Genomic DNA, 19,217 nt, shown 5'->3' with positions numbered 1-19,217 from the left:
TGCTGGCAGCACTCAGACGTCTATTTCCCAAAGACAGCCTCTAGATATGACTTTGAGCATGTGCACTCAACTTCTTTGGTCGACCATGGCGAGGCCTGTTCTGAGTGGAACCTGTCCTGTTAAATGGCTGTGTGGTCTTGGCCATCGTGCTGCAGCACAGTTTCAGGGTCTTGCCAATCTTCTTATAGCTTAGGTCATCTTTATGTAGAGCAACAATTCTTTTTTTTTCCGATCCTCAGAGTTCTTTGCCATGAGGTGTCGTGTTGAACTTCCAGTGACCAGTATATGAGAGTGAGAACGATGACACCACATTTAACATACCTTGTAACAAGTCACATGACACAAGGGAGATGTGAAAATGATTCAATTTGGACATGTTCACTTAGAAATGTACTCTTCTGTTGCCGGCGGTTTAGACATGGCTGTGTGTTAAGTTATTTTGAAGGGACAGCACATTTACACTGTTCTACAAGCTGTACACTCACTACTTTACATTGTAGAATTTCTTCAGTGTTGCATCACTTTTGTGAGATACTGTATATATATGAGCTGTATTCTATTAGATCTTAAAGCTTATACATTTTCCACTTTCCCATTTTTATTATTTTATAAATATTTTTTTTGTGAAATTGCATTTGAGTTTGATGTGGTTTTGCTAGTCTTTTGCTTTTTAAACATGTTTTGGTATTTTTGTTCTGTCCCACAGATTAGAAGAAATGGCTAACTTTTTTTCTTTTACATTTCTAGTAGGTTTTCACCAATGACCATTGATGGTATGACAAGTTTGGCTGGAATAAACTTTCCTGGACACGCTAGCACTGGATGGTGTATATTTGTATACAACCTGGCACCCGACGCAGATGAAAGTATTCTCTGGCAAATGTTTGGCCCCTTTGGAGCGGTCACCAACGTTAAGGTCATCCGTGACTTCAACACAAACAAGTGCAAGGGCTTTGGGTTTGTGACTATGACAAACTATGATGAGGCAGCAATGGCTATTGCCAGCCTTAATGGATACCGCTTGGGTGACAGAGTCTTGCAGGTGTCTTTCAAAACAAGTAAATCGCACAAAGCTTAAGAAAGTAACCTCACTCCTAATAACACACAAACGCAAAAGCAAGTTTAGAAACTTTACACTTTGATCGCTCTTACAAGCGTGTGTGGGGGGGGGGGGGGGGGTGAGGTAAGTCAGAATGTGGTTTGGTAACTTTAGGACATGTATTTGTCTTGTCTTTGCGTATCTTATTTTTATGTTTGAATATGGACGCTAGGTAACAGGGTTTTTACCTATCTCATTGCATTCTAAAACCTTGAGATTATGAAGTCTTTTAAAATGTTTGAGCAATGGGAAGAAAGTTAATTTTTTGTTTTACTCTGCCTTTAAGTGTATGTTAAAGAAGGTGTTTTTCTTTTTTTTTTTCCTTTTTTTCTTTTTCTTTCTGTTTTTATGTATGCCTTTAACGCTATACAGTTAACTTTATTTTATATTTGGTTTCGGTTTGTTTTGTGAAACAAACCTATATTTATGTTCTAACTTATGTTTAGAGGCCAGCGCAGCCTCAATTCTAACGCCTATTGTAAGATTACTGGAGACTTTTCATAAAGTATGTACCTTGCCAAAGAGATAAGAACCTCTTTGATGTGGGTTTCAAATGACAAAAAGCATCTATTTTTATAAAAAATAAAAATAAAAAAATTTGAACAAACTTTTTACTGGTCCTGGAACAAACTATTTTGACTTGAATACTTTGCAAAATCTACTTCATATGACAGCCTTGTGAGCTTTTAAAACTTACCAGGATGTGTTTGTGGGATCATTATTTTTGAAAGAAAGGGATACTAAAGCTGGGAGGGAATGAAAGTTACTTATGGAAAAAAAAAATGTAATTACTTTTGTTTTTTGTTACTGTATTTGTATGAAATTGATGAGACTGAGTGTTTATTCGGTCTTTGTCCTGGTTATTCTGAAATTGCTCACATTAAAGTCTCATTTTAAGACAAAATGAGACAAAAATCAAAGTATATATGAGCTAGCAGAGAATTAAATTTATGAAAGTTTTGGATAGAAAGAAATCTGTTCTTCCTAAAGTATTCCCTTCAGAAGGAGCTCATGGTGTTTAGTGATGTACTTGTAGTCTTGTTTAGAAGAGTTCATTTTGTTTTATTTGTACAATTGAATAAATTTCTTTAAGGAAATATGCACATTTGGTGGCACAGCCAACCTGCAAAGTGGCACAATTTTGTCATTTAACATAATTTTGTTTAAACTGGCACCTGAGCTTTTGTAAGTTGTAAATATGAATATATAATTTAAAATCCGATAGTCATGATGGTGACTGCAATCTCTCCAGAGGCTTGCTGTGCGTGTTGTGTTCTCCATCTTGAATCAGTTTTTTTTTTTCTGCCATTTTGTATGGCTTACGTTACGTTTCCAAAGCAATTTTGCTTGCTTTCTAATGCTAAGTGATTGTTATATAATTTTCATTGTGTACAGATATTTTAGTTTATGTAACTATATTACCTGTAATCTACATATTTTGTTTGGTAATGAGTTTGATCCCCCACCCCCACACTGGCGTTGCCAGTTTTATTATATGAATTCTGTGTTAGAGTGCGACGCAGCATTTTCAGTTTTAATGGCTGGCATAAGTGTTTAGGTTTTTTCCCTTTTTTGTATTGTTTTTATGGGTTTTTTTTTTGCATTTGGTCAATTAAAGTATAGTTTTGTGATAACTAGGTAAAAGGTGGTAAGGTTTTTGCTTTTTTTTTTTTTTTTTAATATTTCGTTTTTTTTTTTTTTTGCATTCCAGAATCAATGGAAGCAGGATTGAGTTCCCCCCCCCCCCCCCCCCCCAGATACTTTAATTTAAGGGCAAAGCAATATTTGCTATGCATTAAAAATGTACATTTTTTTTTCTGTTATGTATTTACATATACTTTAATAGTCCAAAGTGTTCAGGCAAATTTTCATGCTCCCCCAACATTTTAGTTTTGTTTGACGTCTGCTGACTGCAATATTTTTAGTGTTTCAAAGCTATTTTGGGGAAACGTATTTATGGGACATTTGTATACACTTTATAAACTATATTTTTGCAGTATAGGAAATACTGTTACAATAATGCTAAACACTAATATAGCAGGCTTTGTGACAACAGCATGAAAATTGTGCCTCACTTTGCAGTGTTTCTTTGAGCACTTGATAAAAATGTGAGGCTGGTGTTTATTTGAACTTGTACTGTATAACTTGATTAACACATTTAAAATATGCTGTATATTCTGTTGAATATTTAACAGGCAGTATGTGTTTTTTTTTATTTTGTGTTTAAATCATTTGTATTTTTCATGTTTAGTACATCAATAAACAAAAAGTTGAAGGGAAAAGAACTAGTTTTGTGGGATTTTTTTTTTTGAGACATTTTGCTATACAAGCCATTAAACTGTAATGCAACACAGCTTTTTAGTTGGTTTTACTCCATGTTCTAATATAAACTTGCAATATAGCAAGAGCACACTTTTGAAGACAAGTACACAAAGTTAATAGATAATGGCTGCAACGGGGTAAACCTCAAAATGTTTGCATTTCTAATAAGTGGACAAAGTGCCCGTAATGGTACCAGTGGTAATCAGATGTCTTTGTATTAATCTTGCACCACTGAAAACAAAACTGTTAACCAAATGCCCCTGGCACACACTAGGGACTTTAGACCCTTCTCTCCATTGTAATATATCATGCCCTTTTCACCTTATCACTTCTTTCTAGTACCCATGGTCAGTTTTGCTATGCTAACAGCTAGGGATGCACCGAATGGAAATTTTGGTACCAAAAATGGAGGATGCACTAGACTGAAAACCGATACCGAAAATGACAGTTTTTTTTATATAATATATAAAGTGATCTTGCGCAACAAACAATGCTAAAAACAATTGAGGTAAGAGAATATATATAAAACCCATATATGTGTATCCACATAAACTAAATAATGGGTCAAGAAACAAATCAATGTGCAAAATAGCAGTGGGTCAAGAACAAATAAATGTGCAAGATAGCAATAAAGGGTCTGTAGGTATATCTCAATTGATGAGTGAAATACTGGGTCAAAAAGCACTCATCAATTGAGATATACCTACGGACACTTTATTGCCATTTTGCACATTTATTCTTGACCCACTGCTATTTTGCACATTGATTTATTTGTTTCTTGACCCATTATCCAGTTTATGTGGATACACATATATGGGTTTTATATGTTGGGATTTTGTTTACCGCCATTGTTTTTAGCATAGTTTGTTGCACAAGATCACTTTATATATTTACAGTTTTTTGGTGTGTTGTGATACACTTAGATTTTGCTGCATCAATTATGATATCTATCACTTGCCAATAGTTATTTACTATACTCACAGTAGCGCGAGGGACACTTGCACTTTCAGTTTTTTTTATATACAATTGTATTTGAATGTTTAATATCAATTTAAATATATGAATTTATTCTTGGCCATTATTGGCACCTTTAGTGCAAGAAAGGTCAAGACAAATAGTCTCTAACCATCTCTTGTATCATATCCTCCATCTCTAACCATTTCTTGTGTCATGTCTGCAATCTCCTACTAGATCCTAAGAGATCAATGCAGCTTCACCAGTGCTTGTCAGATGCAGCCTACCAGTCAGATGTAGCAGCCTGTCTGCCCATCAGAGGCAGCAGCCTGTCTGTGCCCTTCATTCAGCCTCGCCAGTGCATGTGCCCATCAGATGCAGCAGCTTGTCTGTGCCCATGACATGCAGCCCACCAGTGTCCATGACATGCAGGCCCACCTGGGCCCATCATGTACATTCTACCAGTGCCCATGAAATGCAGCAAGCCAGTGCCCATCATGCACAGCCTATCAGTGCCCATGAAATGCAGCCTGCCAGTGCCTGGTAATGCAATGTCACTCTGTGTCAGAACTGGATCTGAATCACTGTGCAGCCGCTGTAACAATGTCCCACCTCTTATGACACAAGGCACAATGACTCCTGCCATTTGATCAGCGTGCCGTCTATCACAAGAGACGGTCTAGGAGGTGGAAATCGTTAGTGTTTGCATGGCAATTCAGATCTCTGGCACGACGTGAGATCGCTCTACTAGGCACTGGGGAGGCTGTATATCATGACACTCATGAGAACAGCACGAGAGAGGGGAGACTGACGGGCGCGTGGGGATAATACATGTGCGGCCCGCCCTTTTTTTTTTCGGCTCCATTACTGCCACTTTTTTTTCTTTCTGCGCACCACTAACAGCTTTTTATTTGCAGTGTTACATTTCTTCATTTTTTTTTTTTTTCTTGTAAAAAAAATAATCCATTACTTATGAAATTATTGCACATGGTATTAAGGCCTAATTTACAAGAATGCACTGCAGCCATAAACAATTACAATTAGAAGTTGGTATAGCTGCAAAAAAAGGGAGTATGTTTCTGTGGTCCACAAAGCTCCATCCGAGAAAAAATTTCTGCAGATGTTCACTGGAAATGCACTTCAGCTGCCTTGATATCTTTTTTGATCAGCAGCAGCCTGTGAGTGCAGAGGAGGCTTGCTACTCCTAGAACGTATGCAGTGGAAAATAAGTATTGAATCCGTTCTTTTACAGGTATACCTGCTTCTATTATTTCTTAACAGGGCTGTGTTGCTTCATTTCATTGTGTTACGGTATATGCAAGTTTCGGTGTAGGAATTGTGCAGAAAACCTCATCAAAGAGACAGCTTGACAAGAACCCCTTGCAAGTTTGAGCGGGACTCGAGAGATACTCGCCTACTGGTATACAAGATGGGTGCAGTCAAAAATACTGTATATAAAAAAAGACATCGACATTCACTGTACTGTTCATTTAAGCACAAGAGACTCCATTTTGTTCTCACTGTTGAAATGTGTTCTGTAACCTTCACCTAACACCCAGACGCATCTACCAGAAGCTCTCTACTCTCCCCCCCTCCCCTTTCAAGGTCTCAATTTTTCTATTTTTTCTTTAATTTCTATTTGTTAGAAATATGTTAAAAACTAACAAATAGAAATGTTATTAAAAGCTATTCGTTTTTAATAACGTCTCACACCACCCCCTTTCTTATCTATGTATAAAATAACATGTAATCAATTTTGAGCCTGAACGGACATTTTAAACCGTGATTGAGCCCTGTGAATCTGTTCCTGCAGCAGCAGTATTAACTTTGTTTTAGAGTCTCAATCAAAAATAATTCCATAACAATTTTAGCGCGTCAGAATCAAGAGTTTGGCAGAGTCTCCAGAAGGAACCGTGCTTTGATCGGAAGCGCAGACCTCTAAATGCCGGCTAGGTAATCTGGCCTTAAGCTTGCTATATTTCTGCCTTTCCTATGTATCCAATCTGTCGGTTCTCAAGGAAACCAGACCACTCTCCGACCTTTCTGGTTGGGTAACGTGTGAATGTTTGTTTCCCCCTTCACGGATTGGACTGTGTGTGGGTAGGGAGAATCCTCTGCAGTTCCCTGCATTGACTCCTTGTGGGTGACTTGGGTCAGAGGTGCATGGTAGGGTCAGATAAAACTCAGAAGAGACGAGAAGGGTCTCTTAATGAGTGTTTTGTCTATTGCCATAAACCACTTCTATCCACATAGATAAGTGGAGACTATTCTTGTAAATCTGCAGATTTGCTGTACTATTTGATTTAGAGGCAAGAGGCTATAGGCACAAGTAGAGAAGATTGGCCAGTCATTATGGGCATTAAATTAAGGGATTGCAGGGTGAGAGGCCTTCAGAAAATGCCCAGTGCAAGATGAGCGCTAGAGAATATATGAACAGAAGGTACCGTTCCGCCTATACTGAGCCCCTAGATAATTTGGTAGAACAAAGGAAACAGCTAAACCTTTAAAATCTGATGGGCTTTTGATATACAAGGATGGCAAACTTTCTCTTTCGGTCATTGATGGACACAGCTCCTTTAATTCTTGACCGTAGGGTTATCACGCCATGCTCACGTTTTTACATGTGTTACATGTTCTGCCTAGTCCTCTCCTGAAGTGGCATGATAACCCTAAGGTCAAGAATGAAAGGAGCTGTGTCCTTTAACCACCTCAATACAGTGCAGTTACACCCCCTTCCTGACCAGACCAATTTTCAGCTTTCAGCGCTCTCACACTTTGAATGACAATTACTCAGTCATCCAACACTGTATCCATATGAAACTTGCGTCTTTTTTTCCACACAAATAGAGCTTTCTTTTAGTGGTATTTAATCACTAGTGGGTTTTTTATTTTTTGTGCTATAAATAAAATAAAACGTAAATTTTGTGAAAAAAATGCCTTTTTCTTCGTTTCTGTCATAAATTTTTGCCAATTAGTAATTTTTCTTCATAAATTTTGGCCAAAATTTATACTGCTACATATCTTTGGTAAAAATAACCCACATTAGTATATATTATTTGGTCTTTGTGAAAGTTATAGAGTCTACAATCTATGGTGCCAATCACTGAAAACTGATCACTTCTGATCAGGCCTTCAGTACATCAGGTGTACCTAATTTCTTGAGACTCTAACTAGTCAGGAAAGTACAGATACCCACCAAATGACCCCTTTTTACAAAGTAGACATCCCAAGGTATTAAGTAAGTAGCATGGTGAGTTTTTTTAAGTTGTAATTTTTTCCCACAATTCTTTGCAAAATGAAGATTTTTTATTTTTTTTTACTAAATTGTCATATTATCAGGTTATTTCTCACACACAGCATATGCATACAACAAATTACACCCCAAAATACATTCTGCTACTATTCCCGAGTACGGCGATACCACATGCGTGAGACTTTTGCACAGCCTGGCCACATACAGAGCACCAACATTGATGTAGTACCTTCAGACGTTCTACGAGCAAAAATGACGCATCTCATTTCTCAACCACCTATTACACTTTTGAAGTCCCTGGAGTACCAGGACAATGGAATTTCCCATAAAATGACCCCATTTTGGAAAGCAAACACCCCAACGTATAATCTGTGAGGCATGAGTCTTTTGAATGGTTAATTTTTTTCCAAAAGTTTTTGGAATATGTGGAAAAAAATTAAAACGCATATTTTTTTACACAAAATTGTCAATTTATAAGATATTTCTAACACATAGCATGTATATAGCAAAAATTACACCCCAAAATACATTCTGCTACTCTTCCCGAGTACGGCGATACATGTGTGAGACTTTTACACAGCCTGGCCACATACAGAGCACTAACATTGATGTAGTACCTTCAGACGTTCTATGAGCAAAAATTACGCATCTCATTTCTCAACCACCTATTACACTTTTGAAGGCCCTGGAGTACCAGCACAATGGAATTTCCCATAAAATTACCCCATTTTGGAAAGCAAACACCCCAACGTATAATCTGTGAGGCATAATGAGTCTTTTGAACGGTTCATTTTTTTCCAGAAGTTTTTGGAATATGTGGAAAAAAATTAAAACGCATTTTTTTTTTACACAAAATTGTCAATTTATAAGATATTTCTAACACATAACATGTATATAGCAAAAATTACACCCCAAAATACATTCTGCTACTCCTCCCGAGTATGGCGATACCACATGTGTAGGACTTTTACACAGCCTGGCCACATAGAGAGGCCGAACATTGAAGTAGTACGTTCAGGCGTTCTAGGAGCATAAATGACACATCTCATTTCATTCCTACCCATCACACTTTTGAAGGTCCTGGACCACAGGACAGTGAAATTACCCACAAAATGACCCCATTTTGGAAAGTAAACACCCCAACGTATATTCTATGAGACATGGGCTGCAAATAGGTACTCGGGTACTCTGATGGACTGGTGACAGGTACTCGGGTACTCTGATGGCCTGGTGACAGGTACTCTGGTACTCTGATGGCCTGGTGACAGGTACTCGGGTACTCTGATGGCCTGGTGACAGGTACTCGGGTACTCTGATGGCCTGGTGACAGGTACTCGGGTACTCTGATGGCCTGGTGACAGGTACTCGGGTACTCTGGCCTGCTGACAGGTACTCGGGTACTCTGATGGCCTGGTGACAGGTACTCGAGTACTCTGATGGCCTGGTGACAGGTACTCGGGTACTTTGATGGCCTGGTGACAGGTACTCGGGTACTCTGATGGCCTGGTGACAGGTACTCTGATGGCCTGGTGACAAGTACTCAGGTACTCTGATGGCCTGGTGACAAGTACTCAGGTACTTTGGTGGCCTGGTGACAGGTACTCTGATGGTTTGGTGACTGGTATTTGGGTACTCTGAAGGGCGGTGACAGGTACTCATATGGACTGTGACAGTTACTTGGGTACTCAGATGAACTGTGACAGGTACTCAGGTACTTAGATGGACTGTGACAGGTACTCGGGTACTCTGATGGCCTGGTGACAGGTACTCGAGTACTCTGATGGCCTGGTGACAGGTACTCGGGTACTCTGATGGCCTGGTTACAGGTACTCTGGTACTCTGATGGCCTGGTGACAGGTACTCGGGTACTCTGATGGCCTGGTGACAAGTACTCAGGTACTCTGATGGCCTGGTGACAGGTACTCGGGTACTCTGATGTGCCGGGACAGGTACTCGGGTACTCTGATGGGCCGGGACAGGTACTCGGGTACTCTGATGGGCCGGGACAGGTACTCGGGTACTCTGATGGGCCGGGACAGGTACTCGGGTACTCAGATGAACTGTGACAGGTACTCGGGTACTCTGATGGGCTGGGACAGGTACTCGGGTACTCAGATGAACTGTGACAGGTACTCGGGTACTCTGATGGGCTGGGACAGGTACTCGGGTACTCTGATGGGCTGGGACAGGTACTCGGGTACTATGATGGGCTGGGACAGGTACTCGGGTACTATGATGGGCTGGGACAGGTACTCGGGTACTCTGATGGGCTGTGACAGGTACTCGGATGGGCTGTGACAGGTACTCGGGTACTCTGATGAGCTGGGACAGGTACTCGGGTACTCTGATGGGCTGTGACAGGTACTCGGGTACTCAGATGGGCTGGGACAGGTACTCGGGTACTCTGATGGGCTGTGACAGGTACTCAAATACTCTGATGGACTGTGACAGGTACTCTGATGGACTGTGATTGACAGGTACTATGAGGGGTGGTGACAGGTCCTCTTTATTGGGGGGGGGGGGCAATCAGTATGTTTGGTGTACACTGTATGCGGTAATGAGATGTTACCGCAATCTCCTCCTCACACACGATCGGTGTGTGAGGAGGAGAACCCGGTAACATCCCGTTACCGAGGTTTGTTTACATTTTAGTGATCGGCTGTGAAAGGATCACAGCCGATCACGTGGGTAAACAGCCGGCCAATGGCTGTTTATCAGCGTCGGTGACGAGCAGTGTTCCCGGGGAACACGCCGCCACTGACGTGCACGCGCAGCGCGCATGCGCCATGCACGTTCGGGGTGTGACCACGTGGTAAACAGCCATAACGAATGGCTGTTCACCCCCTTCGGTGGCGAGCGGTGTCTCCGTGACACGCCGCCACCGAAGAAACAGGGATGCGCGCGCACGATCGCGCGCATCCCTGTTTAAACGGGAGGCCGTCATATGACGGCCTCCCGCCACAATAGGTGCGCCGCCTGGCCGTCATTTGACGGCCGGCGGTCAGCTACTAGTTAATGAACTTCATAGAAAAGTATTTTACAGTGAGTACAAAAATCCAATTTTTCTGCATGATTATGGCCCACTACTGTGCAGTGAAGGAACGTGGAGAATAGCTTGCACATGGGAGACAGAAGCTAAAGTAGCAAATCAGACTGGCTTGACGGAGATGTTTATTAAAAGTACTGCCCAAATCTACTACATTTGGCCAGAAGACTGTAGAGGAGGACCCCCCACCTTATATGACTGCCAGTTTGGCTTTAACCACTTAGCAACCGGCTCATAGCCGATTAATGGCTTCAGGGCGGTTGTTTAACTCTGAGAGGCCGTCCCCCCCTGGGGCACACACTCGAGAGCATCCGTGACCATCGCGGCCATTTACCACGTGATCGCTCCGTCAAATTATGGAGCGATCACTTGTAAACAAATCGGCGTTATGTTATCTGCAGTGCCCACATCGCTGCTCACCGAAATTTAACCCCTCAATTCCCGGCCAATACTCTGCAATACCCTGCCAATACTTTGCACTACTTTGCCAATATTCTGCAATACCCTGCCAATATTCTGCAATACTCTGCAATACCCTGCCAATACTCTGCAATACGCAATACTCTGCAATACCCTGGCAATACTCTGCAATACCCAGTACTCTGCAATACCCTGCCATTTTTTTCAAGCTTCCCAGCCTAGTGGTGAGATGTGGGGTCTTATTGACCCCATGTCTCACTGTAAAGAGGACCTGTCATGCCATATTCCTATTACAAGGGATGTTTACATTCCTTGTAATAGGAATAAAAGTGATCAAAAAATGTATTTTTGGGGAAAAAAATGTCAAACTAAAATAAAGTAAAATAAACAATAAAAAAGAAAAAAAAATTGAAAGTGCTTCTGTCCCCATGAGCTTGCATGCAGAAGCGAATGCATATGCAAGTCCCGCCCACATATGAAAACTGTGTTCAAACCACACATGTGAGGTATCGCTGCGAACGTTGGAGCGAGAGCAATAATTTTGGCCCTAGACCTCCTCTGTAAATCAAAACATGTAACCAGTAAAAAAAGTCGCCTATGGGGATTTTTAAGTAGCGACGTTTTGGCGCCATTCCACGAGCGTTTGCAATTTTGAAGGGTGACATGTTGGGTATCTATTTACTCAGCATAACTTCATCTTTCACATTATACAAAAACTTTGGGCTAACTTTACGGTTTTGTTTTTTTTAAGCACAAAACTGTTTTTTTTTGTTTTGTTTTTTAAACGTGTTCGAAAAATTGCTGCGCAAATACCATTGTATTCTCTAGGGTCTTTGCTAAAAAAAAATATATATGTTTTGGGGGTTCTGTGTAATTTTCTAGCAAATGATGATTTTTACATGTAGGGGAGAAATGTCAGAATTGGCCTGGGTGCTCCAGGACGCCTGATGGTGCTCCCTGCATGTTGGGCCTCTGTATGTGGCCACGCTGTGTAAAGGTCTCGCACATGTGCTATCGCCATACTCGGGAGTAATAGCAGAATGTGTTTTGCGGTGTAATTTGTGGTATGCATATGCTATGTATGAGAAATAACCTGATATGGCAATTTTGTGGTGGGGGGGGGGGGAGAATCTTGATTTTGCAAACAATTGTAGGAAAAAATGTCAACTTCAAAAACCTCACCATGCCTCTTACTAAATACCTTGGAATGTCTCCTTTCCAAAAAGGGGTCATTTGGGGGGTATTTGTACTTTTCTGGCATGTTAGGGTCTCAAGAAATGAGATAGGCTGTCAGTCCTTCGGGTGTGATCAATTTTCAGATATTGGCACCATAGCTTGTGGACTCTAACTTTCACAAAAACCAAATATCCACCAATTTGTAATTATTTTTACCAAAAATATGTAGTAGTATAAATTTTGGCCAAAATGTATGAAGAAAAATTACTAATCTGCAAATTTTTATAACAAACGAAGAAAAATTCATTTTTTTACAGAATTTTCGGTCTTTTTTTCTTTTATAGCACAAAAATAAAAAAACCCAGCGGTGATTAAATACCACAAAAAGAAAGCTCTATTTGTGTGAAAAAAGGACAAAAATTTCATATGGGTACAGTGTTGCATGACTGAGTAATTGTCATTCAAAATGTGAGAGCACCGAAAGCTGAAAATTGGTCTGGTTATTAAGGGTGTTTAAGTGCCCAGTGGTTAAGGGGTCCACGACAAAAGCAAAAAAATTAGATTACATGGAACACACAAAAGATGAGCTGGGAAATATAGTAGAGAGCAGAGGTTTAACAGCCTCATATCAATCTACTAAGAGGGGTTTGGCTCGTATCCTAGAAACATGATTGGCTAAATCAAAAGGCACATAAGCAAAACTAGATCTCTAAACTTAAGGCTTTGGCCAGGGAAAGAGAGTCTGAACTTCCAAAGCAAATCATAATTTCCAAATTGTGGCAGCAAGAAGGAAGGGAGACGCTGCCCCTGGCACAGAGAAATCTGTGGCAGTTTTTCCTGTCGATTCGTTTTTGAAGATAATGCTGTTGACAGTCTGAAATTAAATGGCATGTACCTTTTTAGTCAACACAAGAAATTAGCCATTTTAGAGGGATTGGGAGATCCTAGAAAGAATCCACCTGGGTTTGCAAACAAACTTAGCGCTGCACATGAAGCATATGAGGCTTCTTAAGTCAGTGGGAAGCAACATGTCTGGCTATATACTTAAAGAATGTGGTGTAGACATCAAAAATCTAGGTAAGATGGTTGGTGGATGGGAGGTTTGTGAGAAATTGAAGGAAAAATTGCCCCAAATATATGGACAAACCAGACACGCTGAATTTATGAATGCTAAGCAAGGAAAAGAGGAAGCCACAGGGGGTTATTGGAGGCAGTTAAGCGATATGGCTGAGGAAGAGAAAGTGGGAGAAACTGCAAGTCCATCTACACAACTGGTGAAACAAAGGTTTCTTGATGGTTTAATACCCCAGTTGAAAGTAAAGTTGTTCACAGCAAGGCCTATCCTGTTATCCCTAGAAAACAGGATTAACCAAAAAGACAGCAAACCCAAGGTTATGTACATGAGGAAGAGGCAAAGGCAAGTTCAGAAATCATGGAAATCGGGGACCAATTATATGCTACAATTGTACTGGGGAAGGACACATAGCTAAATTCTGCCATCTTCCTTACCGTAGACTGGAAAAGAGCTTAGAGGCACCTTATGCTGATCCCAGTTCTCTGCCAAAAGCATGGATCAGGCATAGTAAAATGACATGCCAGTATCAATCATGTTAAATAGGGGAGACAATGGTCCAGAGGCCAGAGAAAGTATTTTTACAAGAACTCCCCTATCCTGGAGGAGAAACAGAATTAACCTGTTGAACCACTTGCTTACTGGGCACTTGAACCCCCCTCCTATCCAGACCAATTTTCAGCTTTGACGCACTGACAATTGCGTTGTCATATAACACTGTATCCAAATGACATTTTTTTATTTTTTCCCCCCAAATAGAGCTTTCTTTTGGTGGTATTTGATCACCTATGCAATTTTAATTTTTTGTAAAAAGGCCGAATTTAAAAAAAAAAATATATATATATATTTTTTTTTTGTTATAAAATTTTAAAACAGGTAATTTTTGTCCGTCATTGATGTACGCTGATGAGGCGTCACTGATGGGTGGCAGTGATGGGCACTGATCGGTTACACTGACAGGCAGCACTTCTAGGTGGCACTGATTGGCACCACTGGTGGGCATTGATAGGTTGCACTTGTGGGCATTGATAGGTGGCACTGAGCTTTTGTTTTGATCATGTGATCAGCTGTCATTGGCTGACAGTTGATCACATGGTAAGGGGTCGGGACCGGCCCCTTACTCAGATCGGGGATCACCCAAGTCTCCGTGACTCGGTGATCACAGTGCGCGCCCTGTAGGGAGCGCGCACGGGGGAGGCCGTCATATTACAGCCTCCCGGGAATTCACATTCGCGCTGTGGCTGTCATTCGGCCATGGCGCGGATGTCAAGTGGTTAATACTGTTGCAAGCCAAAGTATTTAACTACTTCCCACCCAGCCAATGTACATATATGGCCGGGTGGGAGCTCTCTCCTTCTGAATGGACGTTTAGGAACGTCCTTCAGAAGGATCGTGGGGGTGCCCGTGCAGCCCCAATGCGCTCGTGTCACCCGGACACGGCGCATCTCTGATCGGCAGAAGGGCTCTGTGATTGGCCCTCCTGATCACTTGATGCCAGTGTCCAGTCACAGCCATTATGTGATGTAAATAAACAGCTGGTTGCTAGGCAATCGGCTCTGCTCTCCTCACATGGAAGTTGTTGCTGAGGAGAGCAGATCGCTGCAGCCGGCTGGTGATCAGTATGTATGAGCTGTTTTTACAGCTTTTTCTCACTGATCACCAATCTAGTGTAAACGTCCCCACACAATTTCCCCAAAACACACATGTCCTCAAATAATAAAAACACGTCTCCCATATATGTCCCACTAAAATAACATGTCCCAATAATTATCTGCACACATGTCCCGTGACCACCTGCACATATCTGTACATGATCGTTTGCGTACATATGTCCGTGATCACACAAACCAATTATTATACACTTAACGGAATTTTTTTTTTACCAAAAACAAGTAGCACAGTACATTTTGGCTTCAATTTATGACAATTTTTTTTCTTGGATTTCTTTTAAAGTAGAAGAAAATATTGTGTTTTTTTCCAAATTTCGCTCTTTTTTTTCGCTTATATCACAAAAAATAAAAAACTGAGTCGTGAATAAATACCACGAAAAGAAAGATCTATTTGTGTTCACGAAATGATAAAAACCTTATTTGGGTACAGCGTAACATGACTGCGCAATTGTCATTAAAAGTGCGAGAGCGCTGAAAGCTGAAAATTGGTCTGGGAAGGAAGGGGGCGAACGTGCCCTGTATTGTAGAGGTTAATATAGAGGACTTGCCTCCAGGATTATTATTTACAAATGTTATCTCTGATGTTGGCCTGACCGGGAACTCTACTGATCTGGTTGAGTCCAAGCCACTTAGTATAGGACAGCAAACAGAAATTGTCCTTAAAGTGTTAGTTTCAGAGACAGTTCCTACCAATCTTTTGTGAGCTGACATTTTGAACCAAATTTTTACAAACATAGACTACTGACCACTTGGACTCTTGGAGTGTAGTCTCAGGAGAAGTTTTAAATGCTGCCTCTGGAGTATTTTTAATTCAAGACTCCACTCCGCCATTTCCACCAAAATTGAAAGTGATTTCCGCTGAATTATGGGCCACCAGCAATTGATGTAGGTCTGCTGGATTGCACCCCAGTCACGATGAAAATTAAACCAAGAGCCCACCTCCCACAGATTAAACAGCACCCACTGAGTATTGCTCAGGCTGAGGGGATAAATAATCAAATCACTCAACTGAAAGCAGCTTGGGTTGTTGTACCAATTCGGGCTACTGCTGTCTGAGTCGCAGTGTGCCGTGACCAACAGCCATCCCATACTGCTCAGGTGATGGGTCTGTCTGTGGAGTGCGTCCAGCAGTCCCTGCAGGAGGGCTAAGTATGGTTCCACCTGCTTAGACAGGATGGAGCAGCTGGGCATTCCTGGGGGAGGTCGACTAGGTGGTCTCTCTCTCCCTCTCTTCTCTCCCTGCCTATTTCCCTCCTCCCCATTCTATGGGGCCGCTGTGTGGCCGGGCATAGGGGGTCTCTGGGTCCTGGCAGGGTGCTGCACTGGGCGGTTGGTGGTCCGCTTGTTTTTTCCCTGCGTTTGGTGCTTTTTTGGGTGTCTGTGTGCCACCATGTGGAGGGAATGGTCGCCGCAGGAACCACGGTAATTTTCCCGGCATTTTTTTGTTGCTTGCCTTGGGTCCCTAAGGGTGACAGGCAAGAGTGGGTCAACATGGTGTCAGAGGCTGGCGCTTCTTCTCCAGACTCCCTTGTGATGGCAATCGGTTTGCCTATGGACGCTCTGTTGGCAGTCCTGGAATCATTTGTTGCCAGGGTAGAAGCGGCGTGCGGGCGCAAGGGGGTAAAAAAAACGCCCCGTCCCCCTGTCCTCTTGGAAAAACTTTGATTTAGCCTCTGGTCCCGCTGTGGCAGGCAGCCCCTGTTCTGATGCTTCAGAGGATGCGGACCAGGACCATTTGGACAGTGAGGAGGAAGACCCCATTTCAAGTCCATTTCAGTGCAGGAAAAATCGCTACTATGAGCAATTATCACAGCGGTGCAGGATACCTTAAAGATAGAGGATACGGCGGGGGCATCTGCAGAGGTGTCGGCCCCTTTTGGGTCCCACAAGCCGGCCCACACTGCTAAAGCGTTTCCTTATTTAACTTATTTTGATACGTTTATTTACAAGGAGTGGGAAAGCCCGCAGCGGGCCTTTTCAGTCCCGAGACAAGTGGTAGTGCATTACCCCTTTGAGGAGAGTTTCCTGAAAAAATGAATATCTCCTCTGATTGTTGACCCCCCCGGAATCCAGGTTAAATAAGGTGACCACGATTCCGGTGGACGGGTCCCCCTCTTTCAAGGACCCTGCTGACAGAAAGGCCGAGGCGGTCCATGTTTACGGTGTTGGACACGGCTCTGGTGTCACAAACGCTTACTGAATGGGCTAAGTTGTTGCACCGTGAGTTGGGGAAGGAACAGGTTTCCCCAGTCTGCGTGGAACTGGCAGACCAGTTGGTGCACAGCCTTAAGTCCTCTGATGTGGCCCTGGATACAGCCCTTTTGCTTTCTAGAGCCTTAGCATCAGCAGTGGTGCTGCGTCGCTTGATTTGGCTTAAATGCTGGTCTGCAGACCAGGCATCTAAGAAAACGCGGGCAGATTTGCCCTTCCAAGGTGAGAGGCTATTTGGCGCCTCGCTTGATGACATTATTGAGAATGTTACTGGGGGAAAAGAGTATTTTGCTCCAACAATCCTGAAAGGGTAAGGAGCCCCACCATAGGCAGGGTCCTTCTTTTTCCGCTCAGAAGCTGCTTTTTCATTCGCCCGGGTCGGCAGGTAAGCATTCAGAGTCAGACAAGGTGCCCGCTGAGGGGAAAAAAGTGTCCCTGGTTTCGCAAGCCAAACTAACCTGCGAGCAAATCAGCTGCCGCATGAAGGTTCGCCCCTGCTAGACTCTGTGGGGGGTCGCTTTCGGGAGTTTGCAGTCAAGTGGACCTCTCTCCTTTCCGACTAGTGGGTTTGCGTTTCGTCTGGCTACAAGATAGTTTTTCTTGTCCACCAGACAGATTTTTTTTTTCCCCTCCAACCTTCATCTTCCGGCTCGTTGGGAGGCCCTGTTTGGTGTAGTACAGGACTTACTACTGCGTGGGGTGATAGTGCCTGTAACGACTTTTGGAAAAGTTTCAGGGATTCTACTCCAATCTGTTTGTAGTCCCGAAGAAGGAAGGGGTCCGTCCGGTCCTGGATCTCAAGGCCCTCAATTGCTTTGTGAAGGTGCGGAGGTTCAGGATGGAATCGGTTCGTTCCGTGATCGCTGCACTTCAAGGGGATTTCTTGGTGTCTTTGGACATCAAGGACGCATACTTACCTGTCCCCATATGCGTCAGACACCAGATGTTTCTGTGATTTGCTGTCAGGGATGAGCACTAGCAATTTGCAGCTCTTCCCTTTGGCCTAGCGAAGGCGCCAAGGGTCTTCAAGGTGCTGGCCCCAATTCTGGCATTGCTGAGACGAGGGATTGCGATCATGGGTTACCTGGACGACCTCCTCCTGAGAGCAGCTTCTGTCTTAGAATTAAGGGAGGATGTGGAGATCACCATACAGACTCTTCAGGAGTTTTGGTGTCCAACCTCCAGAAGTTGGTGTTGGCGCTGACTTAGCGCCTCGAGTACTTGGGGTTGATTCTGGATTCTTCAGAGGCGAGATTTTTTTTTCCCTTCAAACAAGCTGCAAACTCTTCAAACCACAGTGCAGTTATTAATGTCCCGCAGGTGGATGTCGCTGCGTTTTTGCATGCAAGTTCTGGGCCTCATGGTAGTCACTTTCGAGTCTGTACCGTATGCTCAATTCCACACTTGAGTCTTGCAGAAAGAGATCCTGCCCATATGGGACAAATCTCCGGCATCCCTGGATTATTTCCCTGGATTATTAAATTCGGGTGAGCCAGCTAGTCAGGGCTTCACTTCTCTGGTGGCTGAGTTCTCCGGCTCTTCGGTCCGGGAAGTCATTCCTTCCTCTTCATTGGATGATGATCCCGACGGGCGCCAGCTTGACCGTCTGGGGGGGAGTTTGGGGCATCCAGGCGGCCCAGGGTTGCTGGACAAAGGAAGAATTCCTCCTGCCGATCAATGTGTTGGAGCTTCGGCGGTGGCGTAGGTCAATCATCAAGGAGGGACGAGGAGCTCAGCTGCAGCGCTGGAGGTCTCTCGCATCCTACAGTGGGCAGAGCGGCATGTGCCGGCTCTGTCAGCCGTGTACATTCCGGGCGTAGAAAACTGGCAGGCTGACTACCTCAGTCATTGGTTGCTGGACCAGGGGAAATGGTCACTGCATGCAGAAGTGTTTCAGCTCATTTGCCTAAGGTGGGGCATGCCAGATGTGGGTCTCCTAGCCTCTCGGTTCAATTGGAAGGTGCAGAGGTTTGTGGCCAGGTCAAAAGATCCCT

General features: G+C 43.0%; 1 protein-coding gene across 5 annotated transcripts in view; it reads left to right on the top strand.

Moving 5' to 3' along the window:
* Positions 1-3,373, top strand: part of ELAVL2 (ELAV like RNA binding protein 2) — a 355,320-nt gene extending 351,947 nt beyond the window's left edge. For all 5 annotated transcript variants that reach the window (XM_077475153.1, XM_077475155.1, XM_077475156.1 and 2 more), the window contains one exon: positions 748-3,373. In XM_077475153.1, the coding sequence (XP_077331279.1) occupies positions 748-1,078 (331 nt within the window). In that variant the 3' untranslated portion in view covers positions 1,079-3,373. The remainder of the gene's footprint in view (positions 1-747) is intronic.
* Positions 3,374-19,217: the final 15,844 nt, after the last annotated feature.

Source organism: Lithobates pipiens, unplaced genomic scaffold, assembly GCF_037356315.1.
Source record: "Lithobates pipiens isolate NorthernLeopardFrog02 unplaced genomic scaffold, aLitPip1_a1.2 Scaffold_13, whole genome shotgun sequence".
Lineage (NCBI taxonomy): Eukaryota > Metazoa > Chordata > Amphibia > Anura > Ranidae > Lithobates > Lithobates pipiens.
This window is presented reverse-complemented; position numbering and strand designations above follow the sequence as displayed.